Source organism: Passer montanus, unplaced genomic scaffold, assembly GCF_014805655.1.
Source record: "Passer montanus isolate IOZ18808 unplaced genomic scaffold, ASM1480565v1 scaffold39, whole genome shotgun sequence".
NCBI lineage: Eukaryota > Metazoa > Chordata > Aves > Passeriformes > Passeridae > Passer > Passer montanus.
The window spans coordinates 2932985-2951571 of NW_024368707.1; the positions used below are offsets into that span (position 1 = coordinate 2932985).

Here is an 18587-nt window from a genome sequence, read left to right on the forward strand (position 1 = left end):
TATGTTTCCACAAAGCCATTCCAGCACTATGGCCAAGGCTTTGTTGGGAGACTTAGCAGTGTGGCCAAGCATGGTGCCTGTTTAGACTAAGCTTGACCTCTTGTTCGTGACACATCCTCTCCCAAACACAGCTGGGGCCCACCAGGAAGGCACAGGGAGGAAATGCATAGCACTGCTGTGGAGCAGCAGACTGGTCTCCAGAGACACTAACCCAGCACTGTTCACTGCACTCATTAAAGAGACAGAAAATGAGAAAGAAAATGGGTTTTTGTGCCTCAAGATAGAAACCTTTTACATTGCTGAAGCCAAATGTCTACGAGAAAGATGGATAGAGTCACTGATTTTTACATAGCGAAGAAGAAAATTCCAGTTGCTCCTAACTGATGTAGTATACAACTACTTCTTGGCCTCATTTCTAGCAAAACACATAGGCATGGTTCTGCCAAACAGAAGAGATAAGTCTGATCACAGTTCAAATCACAACTGTGCAGGGCTTCTGAGTCTTGATAGACTGGAATTTTTCTGTGATAATCTTTTTCTCGTTAAAGGACCCTTTAATTATTCAAACCCAAATATATTATATACCATTACCAGGAATTATGGGAATTTTTGAATGAAGTAGTAAGAAAATCTTTGTCTGCTCTTAGAGTAATTAGCATGTGAGGGTCAGGTCCTCTGTGAATGGGACAGCTAGGAAGCTGAAATCCAGTGAGCTTTGCAAGCAAGCCATTGGGCTGCTGGACACATTTTCCCCTGATCCCTCCTGCTGGAGCTATTCCACTTTGTATAAATTATTTATTGTTTGTTGGAGCCAGGATGTGGCATTTGGTCTCCCCTATTCCAGATGAGTGCCCTCACCACTGGTCTATAGAGTCAATGTTTTCCTCTGGCCCAATAAATATTTAATGGTTTATGGAAGTGGAACAGCTCCAGCAGGAGAGGAAGAGTAAGAGAGACGTGTTCATTCACATGGATACTTCACAACATTGCTCTGTGACCAGCAGGCAAGACCCAAGCCAAGGACCTTTATAGCAAATAAAATCAGCAGGAGGGGACAATAAGAGCACAAAGTGGTGGGGTGCCACTTCCTATGCCTCAGTGCAATTTCAGAGCAATGTCAGAGCAGCTCAGGCCAGATGAGTTCATGTCTCATATCAGGCCCTCTTCTTGTGACCACCGTTATCAAAATTACAGTGCTCAAGCCAAAATTATGGGCTGCTCCACCCTGGCCAAAACCGTGCAAACTCTGCATGTGGAAGTTGTGGTAACTGGCAGCTTCCATGGACCTGTGCGGATCATGTCATGGTAGACTTTGGCTGCACACAAGATGGTGGAGGAGCAGCTACTGCTTGGTCGCACAGCTGAGTCAGGGCCAAGGAAAATGTCCTTAGATGAGGAAAAGAAGCCTTTTTGCTGCAGACTAGCTCAGCAAAGGGCTTAGTTCCCTGTAAGGGTACTTTTTACCATTATAGTGGACAGTAGTGAGGAGCTGTTGACAACCCAGGTATTCCTGCTGCTCCAGAGAGGTGGTGCATCCTGACTATGGCACAGCTGGCTGTGCACAGGGCATGGGGCTGCCTGGCTGTGCCACTAGGTGGTCTCCCCAGCATTTGCAGCTGTCCCACTAAGTGCCCTCATGTCATGGCCGAATTCATTATCTGCCTGATGGAACTGTTATTGTGAAAAGCCAATTAAACCGAGATGGCTACTGTGGGACAGCTGCATCGGTTCGCTTGGCACAGCACTCAGAGAGTTCGGAGACTCAATAGTCCCTCTCCAACTGGGAGAAACAGCTCTCAAAACTGGTCAAAAATAAAATATAACAGAGCTTGCCAAATTTGAATTAAAATCAGAATTACTGATGCAAACTGCTGCCACCTTCACAGTGAAGACTGGTGCTGGCAATAAGAGCACGCATGAGAGGGTTTTCCAGACAGCTCCTTCCTTCCTGCCTTCCTGCTATATACCTTGGCTCTTTGAAAATGGCCAGTGCCAGGCTCAGGGCTGCCCTACACCTCCTTTTCTGTGGAGCTGACCACTTACTGGGCAAGCTTCACACACCTCTGGTCACAGAGATTTCTTGGGGCAAAAGGGATGACAACACAGCCCAACCCCTGACCTTATTCAAACCAGGATGATCTGGCCTTTATATAATCTGGGGAAAGTGCCAGCTGCCTACCCAGTTTTGCAGGACAAGCGCTGTGGCTCCTGATCTTTCATCCTCGGGAAAGCAGTTGTTAAGCAGTCCCAGACAAGGGATTTCAAGAAGAGGAAAGAATTGCTCTGCACCACAAATGCCACTGTGATGTCTCAAAATGGGTTTTTTCCCCACAGGTGTTTGTAGTTCAAAATGCCTCTTCCTATGTCTGGGCTCTCAAGCCTCCTCCTGATGAAATGAAAAGCAAAGGCTCCCAGGAGTTTCCCTGGGTACAGTGTGAAGCCTAAACTGCCTTCTGGGGAGCAGTGCCTGTCTATTATCCTGCACAAAACACATTGGGATTCTATGGGTGTGCACCAGCCGTGTGTTTGAGAAATACTAGTAATTTCTTTGATGCAAAGAGCTGGTGGTGTTTGTGTTGCAGCTGCTGGGGATAGTTATCAAGAAGATGGCTGTGGAAAGCCTGACAAGAGGCATTTAATAATTTTAGCATCCAATTTGCAGAGCCTTGGTGTATGATGATGGACGGAAACAAACTAATGATCTCTAAATGAAATTTCTCCTTCATTTAAACTCGAAATGGGAGGATGGCAAAGGGAAGAAAAAGAGACATTTTATATCCTCCCCTTGATTGCAATTCCCTGCCTTCAGCTAGATCAATATCATTTCTGCTGGAGATGGAGGCTGCCTTTGGTTTCCATGGCAATGTGGTTGTTGGAGGCTTGCAGGCTCCATGAATCCCCAATTTATCAGTCTTCTAGGCTTTAATAATGGAGATCAGCAGTCAGGCAGCTTATGAATGGCACATGTCTTTTGGGCTGGGGGAAGGGAGGCGGGAGCATGGTTTGTAGTAAGGGCTGCAGCAATTTGTTTTCCTGCCACCGACAGCTGAAGGGGGAGGAGTACGAGGGGAGGAGTGGCACATTAATTCTGGATGCACTGAAGGAATTTCTAGACCATTTTGCCGCAATTACAGAAGATTTCCTCCTTTAGTTTCTTTTCCCCAGCCAGTTTTGCTGGGGAAGGGGAGGAGAAGAGCTTCAGTCAGTCCTGTGTGAGGAGGCAGGAGCTGTAGATGGAGAACCCAAAGGCTCTAACACTCGGCACGTTTCCTTCCTCTTCTTAACCCTCTTTATTTCAGGATCAGCAGTGCATGAATGCCAGCAGTCTGCCACAGTTTCAGGTTCATTTTTATCCCCTTACTGATCCTACCAGCATTGCCAGGCTTCTCAGCAGAGCTGTGAGATGGGCAGATCTCTGAGGACCTGATCTGTCTGTCAAACTTCTGTCACTTGCTGTTCTGTTCTCTGTGCATCTGCTTGGCCTCTCTAAATTCAAACCTCCATCCCCAAAGGGCTGTAAGCTTTGTTCCCTGAATTAATTACTTTGCTAGGAATGTCCTGGCTATAGAACAATCTATCTGTCACTTCAATAAAGTTCAATTTGCCTATACCTATTCAGGGTATTTACATTTCTTCCTATCTTTCTTCTGATTTCTCCCCTATAATCTCATAGGGCAGTTGCTCTAAAGAAGCTAAAGAACAAATGGATGTGTCTTAGAAAGACCTTGTTCCTCTGTCTCCTCACATGCCCTGTTTTTTTAAACTATCCTCCAGAACTTAAACCAGCAATGGAGAAAAGATGGGTGACACAAATGAATGCTGTTGCATGAGATAGGGATGTCCTGTTTTCCAATACTGCTCCCTTCTGTTCTTGACAGCCAAGAACAGCTGTCAGCTGTTACATTCCACAGCTGGAAGGAAGCTATAACCTCTATATTCAAGCTCTTTGAGTCATAAAGTATTTAAAGAATTAAAGAGTACCCCTTCTGGTCTGCAGGATCTATGTGAAATCAACAGGGGCAGGGGAGAAGAGGATTAAAGAACAATTTATGGGTAATTTTTCTAAGGTTTTCCTCAGGTGAAGTAATGAATGCAGGAGACAGAGGGGCCGGTAGCTTGGAATCACTCCTGGAGGGAGCCTTTCTGGTTCATCAGGATAGCTGAGCACCTGATTGTTCATCATATCAACTCTGATCCCAGCTAATGGCTGGGGACATCACTTCCCATTTCTCTCCTTCAAGCTCCCTGGCTGTGAAGACCATGGAACCTTGGTAGAGGTCTGTTGAGGTCACAACACCTCTGAGGTCACAGCACCTTTGATGCTGTTTGGTAGGAGGCCACTCAATACCAGTATAAAATATCTGCCTCTAAGGCACTCTCATCCTGAAAGAGCTCTTTTACCTTGCCTTTGGCCACTGTACTACGCAGCCTCCCACCTGCCCACCACTTTCTGGTGCGACAGAGCATCTCCACAGAAGCACTGTGACAGATGACATTGCTGCAAGGTGGGAGCCCTCTCTCCTCTCTGCAGCTGCCGTTGCTTGTAGTGTGACAGTGGCCAAGGGACTGGCCTTGCTAAAGAAGTTCTTGCTGTCTGAAACCTAAACACTCTGATAGGGCTTCTTCCAGTTGTCGCTGGATTGAAATTGCCCAATTTTGGGTACAGTAGGAAGGGAGTTTGGGACAAAAGTGCTGGTGATAGGCAGTGATAAATGAACAGTCAGCAGTAGGCATGTCATTTTTCTCAGCTTCCATGTCTGGCATCCATGGATGTGGGAAAGAAACAGCAGTGGAAGAAAGAAAGAGAGCTGCTTTTTTCCCGTTCTCCAGGATAGAAGAATATTTGCAAACGTGGCTCTAACAGGGTTAACACCTCACATTCACAAGGAATATCCTCCCTTTTCTCTCCCCACCCTCTTCCTCCATCACTCCCTTTTCTCTGGAGACCTCAATGCTCCCTTCCCTCAGCTGAAGTTGGGGAGTTTCCTCGGCAACCCGGCAGCTGGTGTCTAGACACTGCAAAAGATGCTTTGCAATGGAGCTGTGAGCCTGACTCCCCTTGACACCCCCTCCCCACTGCTGTGCACCCTGAGCATCTCTCCCACCATTCCCTCCCTTTCCTCTGCTGCACACATGGATGCCAGTGCAGGTTTGGATTTCCATGGTGATGCTGGAGGAAGAAGGGCCTGGGGTGGGATGAGAAGGAGTGGAAATCCCTAAGCCGCTGCCTCTTCACCCTGACAAAGTGCAAAGGCAGCTGGGGCGACAGAACTGTGTCTGGCTGTCCTCTGAGGATTTAGCAGGATCAGAAAAAGAGGCAGATGTCCAAGCTTGGACCAAAGTTACCAGCTATGGGACTTGCAGAAGTTGTAGTTTTTTGGGTTTTTTTCCTCACGGTTGGGGCAACTGAACAGTTCTTATATGGTTCTGGAAAAAGATGAGGTAGTACAGGAATAGGAGGCCCAAGCTACCATGTATTTGGGTCATATTAGCATTTTTGTTTCAACCTTAACAAGCTGACTTGCTTGCTGCTTTCCAGTAGTTGTTGGGTGACTTCTCTGCACCTCTTGCATGCTACTTGCACTGGGGACATTCCTCCACCTGGATGGTGTGCCAAGGGTTTCCAGATATCCCAGGCGCCTTGTGCTCACCAGGACCCCCAGGGCTCACAGGAATCAGTACCATGGGTCTGTCTCTACTTAGTGAGGGATTGACCAAGGATTTGGGAGAAATCATACAAGTCAGTACCCTGGACCAGACACAGCCACTTCTGTGAAATACCCAATTCCTTCATTTCTTGGTGTTTAGCTGGGGCAGCAGAAGTCTACCAGTTTTCAGAAGCAGCAAAGTTGGGAGGGTGGAGGATTTTAGCTCTGCATATGATGCATAATAGGGCAGACTGCAATGGGCTAACATGGATCAGAAAGAGAACTGTGTAAGCAACAGCTCTGAACCTGAAGTGTGTCTTGTTTCACCAGTCTCAGCCCTATCATCGTCTGCCTGGAATAGACTTCTGGCTGGCTAGAAGGACAGATGGATCGGGACAGATGAATCAAGCTGTGAAGCCTGGATCCAAATCTGGATCCAAATGTCATTAAAACTAGGAGATGCTCAGGGCAGGGATTTTAAATGAGGCTTTCCAGTGCTCCTCATCTTAAAAAAAAAAAAAAGAAAAAAAGAAAAAAAAAAGAAAAAAAAAAAGGTAGAGTTATCTCTGGGTCATGTTGTGGCTGAGTATAAGAGGTCAGTAAAGCCAAGACTAATATTTGGGAGCAGAGTGATGACTGGATGAGGAACAGGTTTTCAGTTCCATCTCTGCCCAAGCTGTAGCTGGCAAAGGACAAAGTAAGGAGGAAGCACGACAAATGCTAGAGAGAGCAGTGTCTGAGTAGATTTGGGCAGTACTTCAGCATGAATGCACAGGAGAGTTCTAGCCGCACAATCAGTATCAGCAATAATTATGCAAACACTGAGAAAGCAACAAAAGCAAAATCTCTGCATCTGTATTAGAATCCCAGAGTGTTGTGCAATTTCTCAACTCTTGGCATTTGCTGTGGTAATTTAAAGATCTGCAGTGGAATAGAGACAAAAAGGAAAACAAAACCCAAGCCACCAGTCACAAAAGAAATGATCATCAGAGAGGTTGCTGCTGCTGTGGTCATAAGCTGATGTCTTCTCTGATTTAATTAATCTTGGCAAGTCAGACGGGAGCTGGGCAGGTCCCAAGAGACAGTGTTTTACCCGGAAATCCACTCAACCTAATTTCACTAATGTAGGGCAGTGGAGAGACTTGGAGAGGAGCCTGCATGCTCAGCCATTAGAGCACAGCATCAGCAAAGGCAGCTGGAAGCATCACCATCCAGCAGTACTGCTGCTTGTGTGCCTGCCTCAGCTGCACAGCAACCAGAGCCACACATGTTCCAGGCATTTGCTCCCCCAGCAGGGCTCACAGACACGACTCTCACCCTTTCCAGGAAATAAGTGGAGTGCTGAGGAGCAGGAGCTCTTTAAGACCCTATAGCAGCAAGGCTCTATACGTCACTTCCATGTTGTTACTCTTCCATGATGTTCCCCAGCAGGTGCCAGTTGGAGCTGTAGGTATAAAGCCTCTCTTTGACACAGGCTCTTCAGCTGGGAAACACACATCAGCCTTTCCCACCGTGCAGCTCTACCCTTCAACAATTCTGCAGTAACGGCTTAAGGTTTGTCCAAGGCTGCCCAAGAAATTTCTCAACTTGACTGCACCGTCCAGAATGCTAAATGGAAGTGAGAACAGAGGCAGCTCAGCTCACAGATGCCTGTCTCTTGGCAAAACTATCCTATGCTATAAGATGATCTGGACTGCAGCAAAGATTGAAATAAAAAAGCAAATGAAAATCTTAGAGCTAGAAGGGTGGGACCACGGGACTGGAATAACCACAAACAGTGCAAGTGATTACTGGTGTGCATTAAAAGAACTGTAAGGGTGGTTATTGCAAGCACAAACTAGGCTGTTGTTAGTTTGAGATGATTTTTTTTAGCTTTCTGACCTCACCATTATTGCTTTTCCCTTCAGGACTGAATTTGGTTTTGGCCCCCCCTCCAAGTTTTTTGGTAATTTTTTGCTTTCTGTTACAGCTCTGCCTCCCCTCCTGCTCTCTTTCCTCCACTCTCATTTTGTGAGTTTGGGTCTTTCTTTTTGCTCTGTAGGTGGAGTGCTCTAGAACAAATGTGAATGTCTCTACCTTGGCTTACTGTGGGTGTGGATATTCCCAGGCTGCAACTTGTCTTAAAGTAGGCATCCAAACAAGACAAGTTAATAGAGTCTTAGAAATGTCCCATTTATTTCTACTAATTAGGAAGGAAGGAGAGGATGAGAAGATCAGCTGCAGATGTCTCTCTGTAGATGTCTGGAGTTAGGTGAGATATCCATCCATTCTGACTTCAGCTTTCTGATTTCATGTCACCACGTGCACATTGATGCTGCCCTAGTCCAGGCCCACCTGAAGAAAGAGCTCATTGCTTCCTGCTTGTTCTGTCCCTTGCAAGTGGACACAGGAGGCTCTGATTGTGCAGGCAGGAGGAAATCTCACTGTGCTGGCATGTTCAGAAGGGAGGCAGCTTTGTACAGGTGGAAGTTTGGCTACCCAGGATGAAATGCTTTTGTTCCTCAAGTAGGGGATAGCCTGAATTCTCAACCACTTTTTTGTCACCTTTGCAACAAAGTACAAAGTGAATGAAACATGCCCAAAATGTGCAGTTCTGGCTGTATAATGGTATTTGTCCATTGCAAACCCAAAGGTACAATAACCCAGAGTTCAAAAAAATAGAAAATCAAGACTAGTATTGGATAAAGAGCAGTGTAAGAGATATCCTCTCTGATGTGTGGAATTCCCAGGACAGCTATCTGTGACTCTCCCTGGGGATACCCTGCCCTCCCTTGCTGGGGCACTGAAAACAAGGCTGGAGAAAGCCCAGAAAACATACTGCAGAGATAGCTTGCATCAAACAAACTGGTGAGTCAGATAAAATGCCTCACCTTTCCTTGTGAATCAGAAGCTGCTGTTAACCGGCCCTGATGTCACTGGGGTTGTGGTGCATTGCCCCCATTGTGCAGAGTGCACCCTCTTCTTATCACTGCTGTGTGTTAGCAGTGCCACTGCTTGAATTTTGGTTTTTTGGGGGTTTTTTTGGTGCTGAATTCTTTTTTCTTTCATGATATTTCTTTTTGTTGACGTTCATTACTACATAATAACACCAGGTTGCTTCTTTTCCCTCATCCCAAAGATTGATGAAGTGCTGGTAAAGCTGCTAGGAAATAAGACATATCTTAGCAGAGTGTAGCAGGACTCAAAGTCTTTCTCCTTAACGCTCCAATATCATGCAGGAGAAAAGAAGGACAGTGATTCACTGAATTTTGTGTGATAATTCTTACTCAAAAAGCTAGAGTTCTTGTTTATATTTGGAATATGCGCAGTCCAGCATTTGAGTTGTATGATCCCTCTCTGTTGGCTTGAATATTCTGATGAAGTGATGTTAAATTGTTCCTGCTGCTCCATGATCCCTGTTGGTCCAGTCTATTTCACGCATGGCAGAAATCAGAGCAGTCTCTGGCCTTCTTCAGCAGAGAGACATTGGCCTGCCAACTATCTGCTCCCCAGAGAACATTAATGGGGACAGTGAGGCACCTCTGTGCAGTTCTTCTGACAGCCAGGGATCTCTAGGCGCCATGGCTACTCCCTGGAAATTAGATTTGCCACTGTGGTGAGCTAACATGGAATAGAGCATGGCAGAAAATTGTGTTTCAACTTGCCTGCTTATCCTAAGAGCAAGGACACCATAGGAACACTGTGAGCTAACCAACATCACTGCCAGCTCCTCCACCTTGAGTGTGAGCAGATTTCTTGTCCATCCTTCCTGGAGTGCTGTCAAGAGCCCACAACTGTAGGAGCTGGACCCCACTTTCAGCTGCTGATTAACAGGGCATCTGTGTGACTTGGTAGCATAGCAGATGTGCAGGACTGCCAGTGTCTGTCTCTACAACCCTGTGCTTGCTGCGTTATGGGCCTGTCTGTTGTGCTGTCCTGAGGGGGCTGTGGGACTGCTGGCACTGTGGGACTTGTGCATATTTTTTGGTAGGAAGACAAAAAAGTTTTAAACACAATGAAAAGCAGTGTCACACTTGGGCTCCTGAAGCCACGTTATGTCTCTTTGTTGCTCTTTCACTCATCTTCCATTTTTGTGAGAAAACCCCAGAAATTCTGCCTTACTAGGATCTGTCAGAGCCATGTAAGAAATCAGACTTTGCTGCTGGCTAACAATAGTCTTTTCACTCAGATTTAGGGGTAGATGCTTGCACACTGGGATTCTACCCCCAGCTTTGTAATTCAATGTGTCTCCTGCTATGAATGCCTTGAAGAGCAGCATTAAAGGGACTCTCCTCCCTCCCAGTGATCAAGTCATTCAGGAAAATTAAAAAATTAGGCCATGCTTTGCCTCCCAATGATACTTGTTATGATCCTATTTTAATCAGTAGCCTATTTTGTCTCTGGTCTGTGGTGGTAGCTGTACCAGATACAGATGGAGTCCTTGAATAGCATCGTGCTTAGCTGTTCTGTATCAAGGGAAATCCACAGATGTTTTTGCTGACAGGGGGTTTGTAGATGCAGAGGCTGAGGCCATGGAGATGTTCCCACAGAAATTTTTCCTTCTGGAAAATCAGCAGTCAGAATTTACTAAGATAAAAAGTATTTGAAGGTCCAGAAGCAGAGCCTTTAATGAAGATGATTCAGAATGGAAAGTTGCACACAACTTAAAGGTGATTCATAAGGAAGTGGTGCTTAGGAACATGTTTAAAACCTAGGCTAAAAGAGCTGAAGGGAAGAGGAAAGTAGGATTGTAGCACCTACTGCCAGTATTGGAAGCAAATACAAGTCTGCCATCTGATGGCATCAAATGAATCAGGCCAAAATGCATGAATGGTGTCAGTAAAGAAAGTTTCACATCCCAGTTAGCATTCTCCAGAAACATGAGTATGAGGATGCTAATCCTCACAAACTAAACACTGGAAAATGAACATCCTCATTGCTAGGCTGACAGCATGGGCCATGGTGTGATTTTTGTGTACACCAAGTAGCTTTGCATCAGACAGGTCCCAGACACAGCTACCCTGTTCAGGAGAAGAAGAGAGTTTAGCCACATGGACATAAGCTGTGTGGTGCCAGTTGGCCTCGGGGCCAGTTCCTGGCCCATTTTATTTAGTGGTACAATGTAGTTTGATAGCCCATCAGAGATGCCAGGAAGTGTGCAGGGAACCTACAGTGCTCTCTGAATGAGACAGGTACAGTATGTGTCATACAATGACATGTGGTCTGTCCCACATCACCCCATCCTCCTTCAGTGCTTGTTTCTTTTCCCTGTTCTTTGTTTCCCAAGTGTTTCTTTTCCCTGTTCTTTATCCCAAGACTGGATTGCTGCTTGCTTGACCTCCCAATGGGCCGTGTATGTGTGGGACTGGGAGCCAGTGAGGAAAAGGGAGAGATGGCAATGGAGCAGACCAGTCACTACAGTGCGCTAAGACCCTTGTGCATTATTCTATCTTACAGCTCTGCAGCCCTGGGTCCACCACCACATTGTCCTGTAAAAAGCAATCCATGCAGTACATGCACTGTTTCTGAAAGAGGCTGGGAACACGTTAGTGTACCCTTCTGAGAGGTGGGCAGTAGAAACTCCGAGACAACTAAATCTGTCCTGCTGCAATGAAGGAGACATGGGCTAGATGAACCCAGGCGTGAGATCACTCCAGCTTGAGGGGCATTTCTTTAATTTGCCTTTCTCCTTCTGGCTGCCTCTGCCTTCTCCTGGGTTCTGATCCTCTGTCTAGTTCATTAGGGGACAGCTCCTAGCAATAGTTTTAACTTTTCATGTGAATGGTATGCCAGAACAAGCTGTCTGACTGACAGGCAGAGCCAGCTCCCAGTTATACTCAGTGCTTCCCCCCAGGGCAGCTTTGCTTTTGAAAGGAGAGACTAGAAAACTGGAGAGATGTGGCAACCTCTGGATGAAGGCTCCCATCCTTGAAGGCTACAGACATTTCTCTAGATCTCTGTTCAGTGTGAGAGAAGTCTGAGTTCAGGGTATAAAATGTTTCCCTATAGGTCTTGCAGGCTTCAAGTGTGTATAGAGTTTGTTCTTTGTGACTCTCTTTAAGTCTCGTCTGGGAGTATGCATATTGTAATTGGGGGACAGTGATTCAACAGTGGTTGGTACAGTCAGCGGGTTCTGTAAAAGGGTGTGTGTTCTAGCTGATAAGCCAGGAGTCTAATCAGTGCCCCTAATTAAATCAACAGTAGTTGTCTAGTGCATCAGCAATGAGCAAGGCAGCTCCTTCCAGTGGCATATGCTTTCTGGATGAAGGTGTTTTGTGAGAGCTACATGTTTGCCTGCTGGGCTGAACCTTGGCATGTCCTTTTCATGCTGCAGAAATTCCGGGGACTTTGAGATCTGGGTGACTTTGGAGAGAGAGAAGCCTGAAGCCATGCAGTCCATCAGGCTGTGTGCACATGCAGGATGCTCTAGATCATGGCTGACTAACGCTGGACCATCTCTTTCCCCACTAGATGCTGTAGAAGAAACCAAACCTACTGAAAGTGCCCAGCAGGAAGAGGTGAAAGAAGAAGAGAGCAAGGCGGACCAAGAAAATGCCTGAACATTAAGAAATTACTCCCCATTGCCCCTCCCTCCCTCCCCCTATCCTCTATCCTTCCTTTCCACCCCAATCTCGATTTCCCCCCTTCCTGCTCACATCTGTGAGCCTGTGTCTGTCCCTCTCCCATTACCACTTAGACCCTTTTTCTCTCTGTGTGGCAAACATTTAAAGAAAAAAAAAAAAGCAGGAAAAATCCCAGTCAAACAGTGTGGCTTAAACATTTCTTTGTTTCTTGGTGTTGTTATGGCAAGTTTTTGGTAATGATGATTCAATCATTTTGGGAAAATTCTTGCACTGTATCAGAGTTCTTTGACCTGGCGCGTGCGTGTGTCTGTCTGCCCACTGCGAGCGCTCTCTCTCTCTCTCTCTCCTCTCTCTCTTCTCCAAGTGTGTGTGTGTGCAATGTTACGTTCATCTGAGGAGTCCAGACTTACTGAGTGAGTTAAAACAAGGGGGAAAAAAGGTTCTTTTCTTCCTTTTTCAATGTGATGGAATGAACGAAAGAAAAAACAAACAAAGGACCTAACACAACAAATGAACAAAAAAGAATACTAAACCCCAGTTTGTTTTCAGAACTAAAATAACAACTAGAAAATGTGCCAATTAGCATAATGCTTGGCTCCAGGCTCCTTTTTCAAACTGAACAATAATTATAATAAATGAGAATAATTATCATTAATACCACCGTGTCGCATTTCTATGCTGCTGTACATCCTGCTGGCCTGTGGTCTTTGGTGAGCCACTTGCGTGGCCCAGCTGTGCTCCTTGGCCACAAGTCAGTGACTGCTCTCCTTGGCACTGCTGAGGGGATTTTAAGGGGAGCAGGCTTGGATTTTGAGCAAGATGTTAGCACTGACTAACATAAATAATGAAAGTAGCAAGATCAGTTTTAGGAAAGATCACTGAAAGCATCCTTCTTGGAGACCTCTAGGCCCTGATTTGGGGAACTATGGTGACCTTGGAGGTATGAGCCAGCAGAGGGACCAGCTTTGATCTATGCCTAAAGTCTAACCCCTGCCAAGGGCTGTCAGGGGACAGGGCCCTAGGACCTGAGCTTCTTGCCACAGCAGCATGATGCTCATCCCATTGGGCTGGAGTTGAAGTCCCTGAGTAGCATAGTGTGGCCCCCAAAAGTGTTCTGTTTGGCAAAATAAATTGGGCCAATTTTTATTCAATATTTAATAAATAGGCACACAGGCAGGACAAGGCCTGGTGGCCTAGGAGCCAGTTGGTGGCACTTTGAGAAATACCTCATTCCTGCTCCTGCTGAACCCAGGGTGTTTCATCCAGCTCTAATGAGGGCCAAGGCTTTCAGCTGTCATTTATGGCTGTGGGCAGAGCCCCACCTCCTAAATGTCCACCAGTGCTTCCCACAGGTTGCAGGGCTGTTCCTTGGTGCCACCTGGCCTGTCCTAGTGGAAGACTGACAGACACCAAACCCTGAGCCTGTGCAGCCACCTGGGTGTGCTGCTGTCCTTATGAGCTGTGAGAGCAAACAGCTAAAATACATTTAGTAATATCTGGGCTTTCATAAAAGCTAATTACTGCTCTTTCACTGCCCTGATTATTTTAATGTGCTTTCCCAGCAGCTCCTGCATGGTTTCCTGGCCTCATTGAAAATGACAGCCAGAGTACCCTGCAGTATAACTGTGTGATTCTGCAGGACCAGGATTAAATTGTCCTCACAGCAGGAAGACCAAAAGATGGGAATGCTGACAGCTCCAACATGCTTTGGTGGCTGATGCTTCTTGGAGTGGTGGCCCCATGGCCTTCAGAGGGCTGGATGGCACTCCTTGTCCTACTCCTTTGTTCTCCTCCATCTCTTTGTTGGAAATAGGGAGAAAAGATGAACAGTGTCTCCTCAGAACTGATCACTTTGAACGTAGACTGCTCACTGAAATTGCCACCAAAACATGTCAGGATTAATTTCCATGTGCTTCCTGGAATTCTGCAGAAATAAGAGAGAGAGAGACAGGGAGGTTTTTTTTTTCTAAAGAGAGGGAAAGAGAGAGTGGGAGATAGATTGGACAAAGATTTTTAAAAACAGGGATTAGAGAGATGAGGGGAGAAAAGATTTTCGAGTGGATAGATGGATGATAGGGAGAGAGAGGGGAGTATAGCTAGAGAAAGAAAGATTAGAGTGCAAAAGATGAGAGAGAGACAGGAAGAAATTAGATAATATGGAGCAATAGACGATTGATAGAGATAGTGAAACGTAGATAGCTAAAGTAGATTAGACAGACTAAATAGATAGAAAGATGGGCTGACTGACAGATAGGTATTGTGTCATACTTCATAGATGATATATATGCTAATATTCCCATGTCATGATGGGTGGTAAACCCTGAGACACCTTCCAGCCTGACCTCAATTCAGCAAATGTAGCTCAGACATCAGGCATTGCTTGGACCGTATGTCAGGTCTCACCACCCCACCCATGTCTGCCATGGCAGCAGTGGGATGTGGATGGTGTTTGGGAGGGAGAGCTCTGAGGGACACGGGGGCTGAGGCGTAGGGAGGAGAGGTGTACAGAATGTTTGCTGTTTGTAACACACAAGGGGCCAGCCCAGCGCAGACACTGCAGACACCCCGTGTCTCTAGCACCAAGTTGAGAGAACTGAGGCTCAGCTCTCAGGATTTGTGGGAGAGGTGTTTGGGAGGAGGCAGGAAGGAGGGGCCATATTTTTTTGTTTGGCCTTATATCCTGTCATGACCATTTTAAAAAGGTTTTCTGTCTTGCCTGTTTCTGCAAAGACCATGTGGTTTCCCTGCTCTTCTGATTTCAGACCCCAAAGTTTCATCTTGCCTCCACTTTGCTATTACTATTTTTAACTTTATAAGGAAAAGAAAACCACTTCTCATGTCTTCCTGAACACAGGCCTTCCTCCCTCCTCAAAAAATTAAACAACTTTCTCTCCCCAGGGATGTTTTACCTTTGTATTTCGCATGTTGCCTCCCCCTTGGCTGATGGTTGGGGCATCATGCGTGTTTTGTCACCGTTTGTAAAAACATACTTTGCCATGTTGCTTAGAGATCAAAGGGTTGGGTTTTGTGTTTTGGTTTTTTTCCCCCCACAAAGAGAACAGGATATGTGGTTACCAACTGCAAACCTAAATAATTTAAATACTAATTCCTCTCCCTTGGTTCCAGTTTAAAATTACTGGCTGTAACCAAGCACCCCCTATCTTTATTATTGTACCGTGTCCTGATCCTGCCAGAGAGTCAGGGCAAAGAGAGCGTGAGAGAGAGCACAGAGACAAGCCCTGCCTTGAGCAGGCAGTGGTTTAATGTGTAATACACAAGATTTGTATAGGAAGCTGGGCTGTCTTCAGGGTACAGGAAGAGAGCAGAGAAAAGCATTTGGATTTCCTTGAGTTGCTTCTTCAGCCAGATTTCCAAAGGCTAAAAGGAAGCACTATAAAGGATGTAGCACAGGACAAAAACTGGAAAGAGAACAAGGGTATTTGAGGAATGATTTTTCTAGCAAGACATCAAGTGAGCTGAAAGCAGAAGAGGCAGGAGGTCCCAGAAGCAAAGAGTGAGCAAAAAGTCATCAGTAGAGTAGCTGAAGCTTTTCTACTACTCTTGCTGCAACAACCTACAGGAATTCCCCAGGGAGTATGTACCTAATTCTCTCTCTCTGAAGAGGATATAGATTTGCCTGGAGGTGCCTGTGGTTGTTTTGTGTAAGAAAAGGGCAGGGTATGTCAGAGTGACTCACACTGGGAATATGGTGCCTGACCTCACCATGGCGTGCTGTGGAAATTCAGAGTCCTAGAGGGGCTTTTTTCATGTGCCTGTCGTAAGATACTCTAGTGACCCACAGCTATCCTGAATGCTCCTACCAGCTGTAGGCCAGTTCTTGACATTTCACCACTACATTTCACTAGACTAAGCTTTAAAAAAGTGAAAAAATTCCAACATAAACTCCCCGTCAATGCAGTAGATTGTAAGCATGAATTTGGTCTGCTTTGCAATGCTTGTGCCATTCTGACTGTCTGCACTGATAGCAGATGAAACCCCACAACCTTTGCAATAGTTGCATCAGCCAAGGAGCTTTTTCATGAGCCACATTCCAAAGGGAGGGGAAGGGCATCCGGCTGAGATCCCTTCAGACCCAGTGTTTTCCAATCCTAAACCCTAAAGCCCCGTGAGAGGCTTTAGCCAGAAGGAACTCACCTGTGGTGACCACATAAACAGCATTGCTTGGGAAACATATTACTCCAGATGAAAGAAATAGCTATGACTGATGGAGAGGAGTTTAGGAAAAAAGGAAATAAGAAAAAAAGGAAGAGGGAATTAATACCAAACTCCCCACAGCAGTTAGTTCTTTTTTCCTGTAGTCTCCAAATGGCAAACTAGCACTTGTAAGTTTTCATACTGAAGGTCTGATGTTTGTCATAGGTGTCTTAGGAAGGAAATGGAGTGGCTGCGGCTTGCAGAGGTGGAGGGAAGGGTTTGATTGAATGTTTTTGTGGTTCCTCTTGGCTAAGAAGTCCTCTTGGTGGTCACCTGCAGCTCAGCAGCACCAGAGGTGACACTGGGGGTCCTCTTCCAGGCCTGTGCTCAGATTCCCTGTTTTTCTGCATTGCCACATTAGCACTTTCACTGGATATTTAGAGCACCTCAGGACTGGTTCTCCTCTCGCTCACACTGGGGTAACTCAGGAGTCGCTCCACTGGAACCAGTGGTGTTAATCTGGTGTGAAAATAATGCGAGAGGAGGATTCAACTCCTCGTGGGGGGGGGGATTTTCCAGGTCCCCGAGGGGGAAAAAAAATCAATGGGAGTTACATGTCTAACTGCCACTTGTGCCTGTGAAAGTCTGCCCCTTATCTACCTATATGTATATAGGGTACAGTTTTCAGAATAACCTAAGTGACACGGGCACTTGAGAGCACACATTTCACTGGCTTTCAAAGAGACGCAAGTTCCTAAGGCCCAGATGCTGAAGGATGTCCAAACTCCTCTCTGCAGCACATTTGGGGGTCTCAGGCCTGAAATTCTCCAGTCATTTCCCAAAATGGAACTGAAGATCATGAGTCATTTAGGTGGTCCTGAAAGCGCTACCCTCTATCCATTTTTCAGGGTGTTGATCTCAGGTCATGTGCGAGCCTGCATTCTTACCTACAATGCTTTATTACTACATTCTTCTGTTGAGCAATACTTGGAAGAAGAGGTGAAGGTCGAGATTTGCAGAACAGGCTAGTGACCCCAGTGGCTCACATCTGGAGTGCCCAACTTGAGAGACACCTCACTGGGGTCCAAGCCACAGGTCCCCTGTATGCTCTGAACATCAAGATTCATGTATTACACACCCAGAACCACTGGTCACTTCTGAAAAACAGAAATCCCAGCCTGAGACCTAGACTACTCTCATAAAAGAAAATCCCAGGCGAACTGTTCACCCAATAGCTTGGTTTTTCTGCTCATGCCTGTTCCCAATGAATAAAACAAATCCCTGTGCATCACCTAAGCCCTATTTTGAGGAGTTTCACTGGCATACAGCTGAAGTAACACAGTAATAAATTGGGGCCTGAAGAAGGTGGCTACAGCCTAGAGAGTATCAAGAACTGTGATGTGTCTGGAAGCTAAAAAGAGCAGAACTTGACAATTAGAGCGGCCCATTTCCGATGCTCTTGTGTGAGGATCTGGAAAGAGTCTCTCACTCATTGTACTTGTGCATTATGAATGTGTCCATCTGCAGAGATCTAATGTACACATATGTCCTGAATATTGTCCTAAGGTTGCAAGCTTAAAAAATGAGCAGAAAACATTCCCGAGAAGTGAGAATAATACAGATGTCTGTATTTGAAAAATTGGTTCAAATAAAGTCTCTCACTTATAGATATGTGTAGTTGTGTGCCATTATTTGCTCCCTTGTGTAGGACTTTGATTCTTTTACAAAAAAATCTCATTTTGTTCTCCCTTGACCATCTCAGTCAAGTCCTACTACTGTGGAAAAAAAATGCTTTCTACTTATTCTGTCTGGGTAAAAAGCTATGTTACATTGAAATGGTGAAGTAAAAGGCCATACAGGCCAGTATGCTTTTATTGTGCTTAATATTCCTTGAGGTGGAATATCTAACTGGCCTGATGGATGATGTTGTCGCCTGTGCAAAAGTTCTGGGTTTTTATATAACATGACACAGACATCCCCATGGACGCTCTGACCCAGGAAAGGCCTGTGGTTGTCTGGGTGCTGCCTGGAAACTGCCTGGAAAAGGCTGAACTGAGAAACTTGGGCACCACATGGCTGTAAAATGTCCATGGCAATATCTGGGCCTAGGATGTTCTGAGTCAGTGAATCTGCTTGGATGTAGAAATGGGAATGGGGGTTACCAACCAGTAATGGTTGGACCTCTGGGAATCATCCAGTCCAACCCCTCTACCAAGCCAGA

The 18587-nt window shown here is 45.8% G+C and overlaps 1 protein-coding gene across 1 annotated transcript in view; it reads left to right on the forward strand.

Annotated features, from left to right (window-relative positions):
* Positions 1 to 18033, forward strand: part of GAP43 (growth associated protein 43) — a 57985-nt gene extending 39952 nt beyond the window's left edge. The window contains exon 3 of the mRNA XM_039718120.1: positions 12099 to 18033. Coding sequence (XP_039574054.1) covers positions 12099 to 12187 — 89 coding nt within the window. The 3' untranslated portion in view covers positions 12188 to 18033. The remainder of the gene's footprint in view (positions 1 to 12098) is intronic.
* The last annotated feature ends 554 nt before the right edge of the window (positions 18034 to 18587 follow it).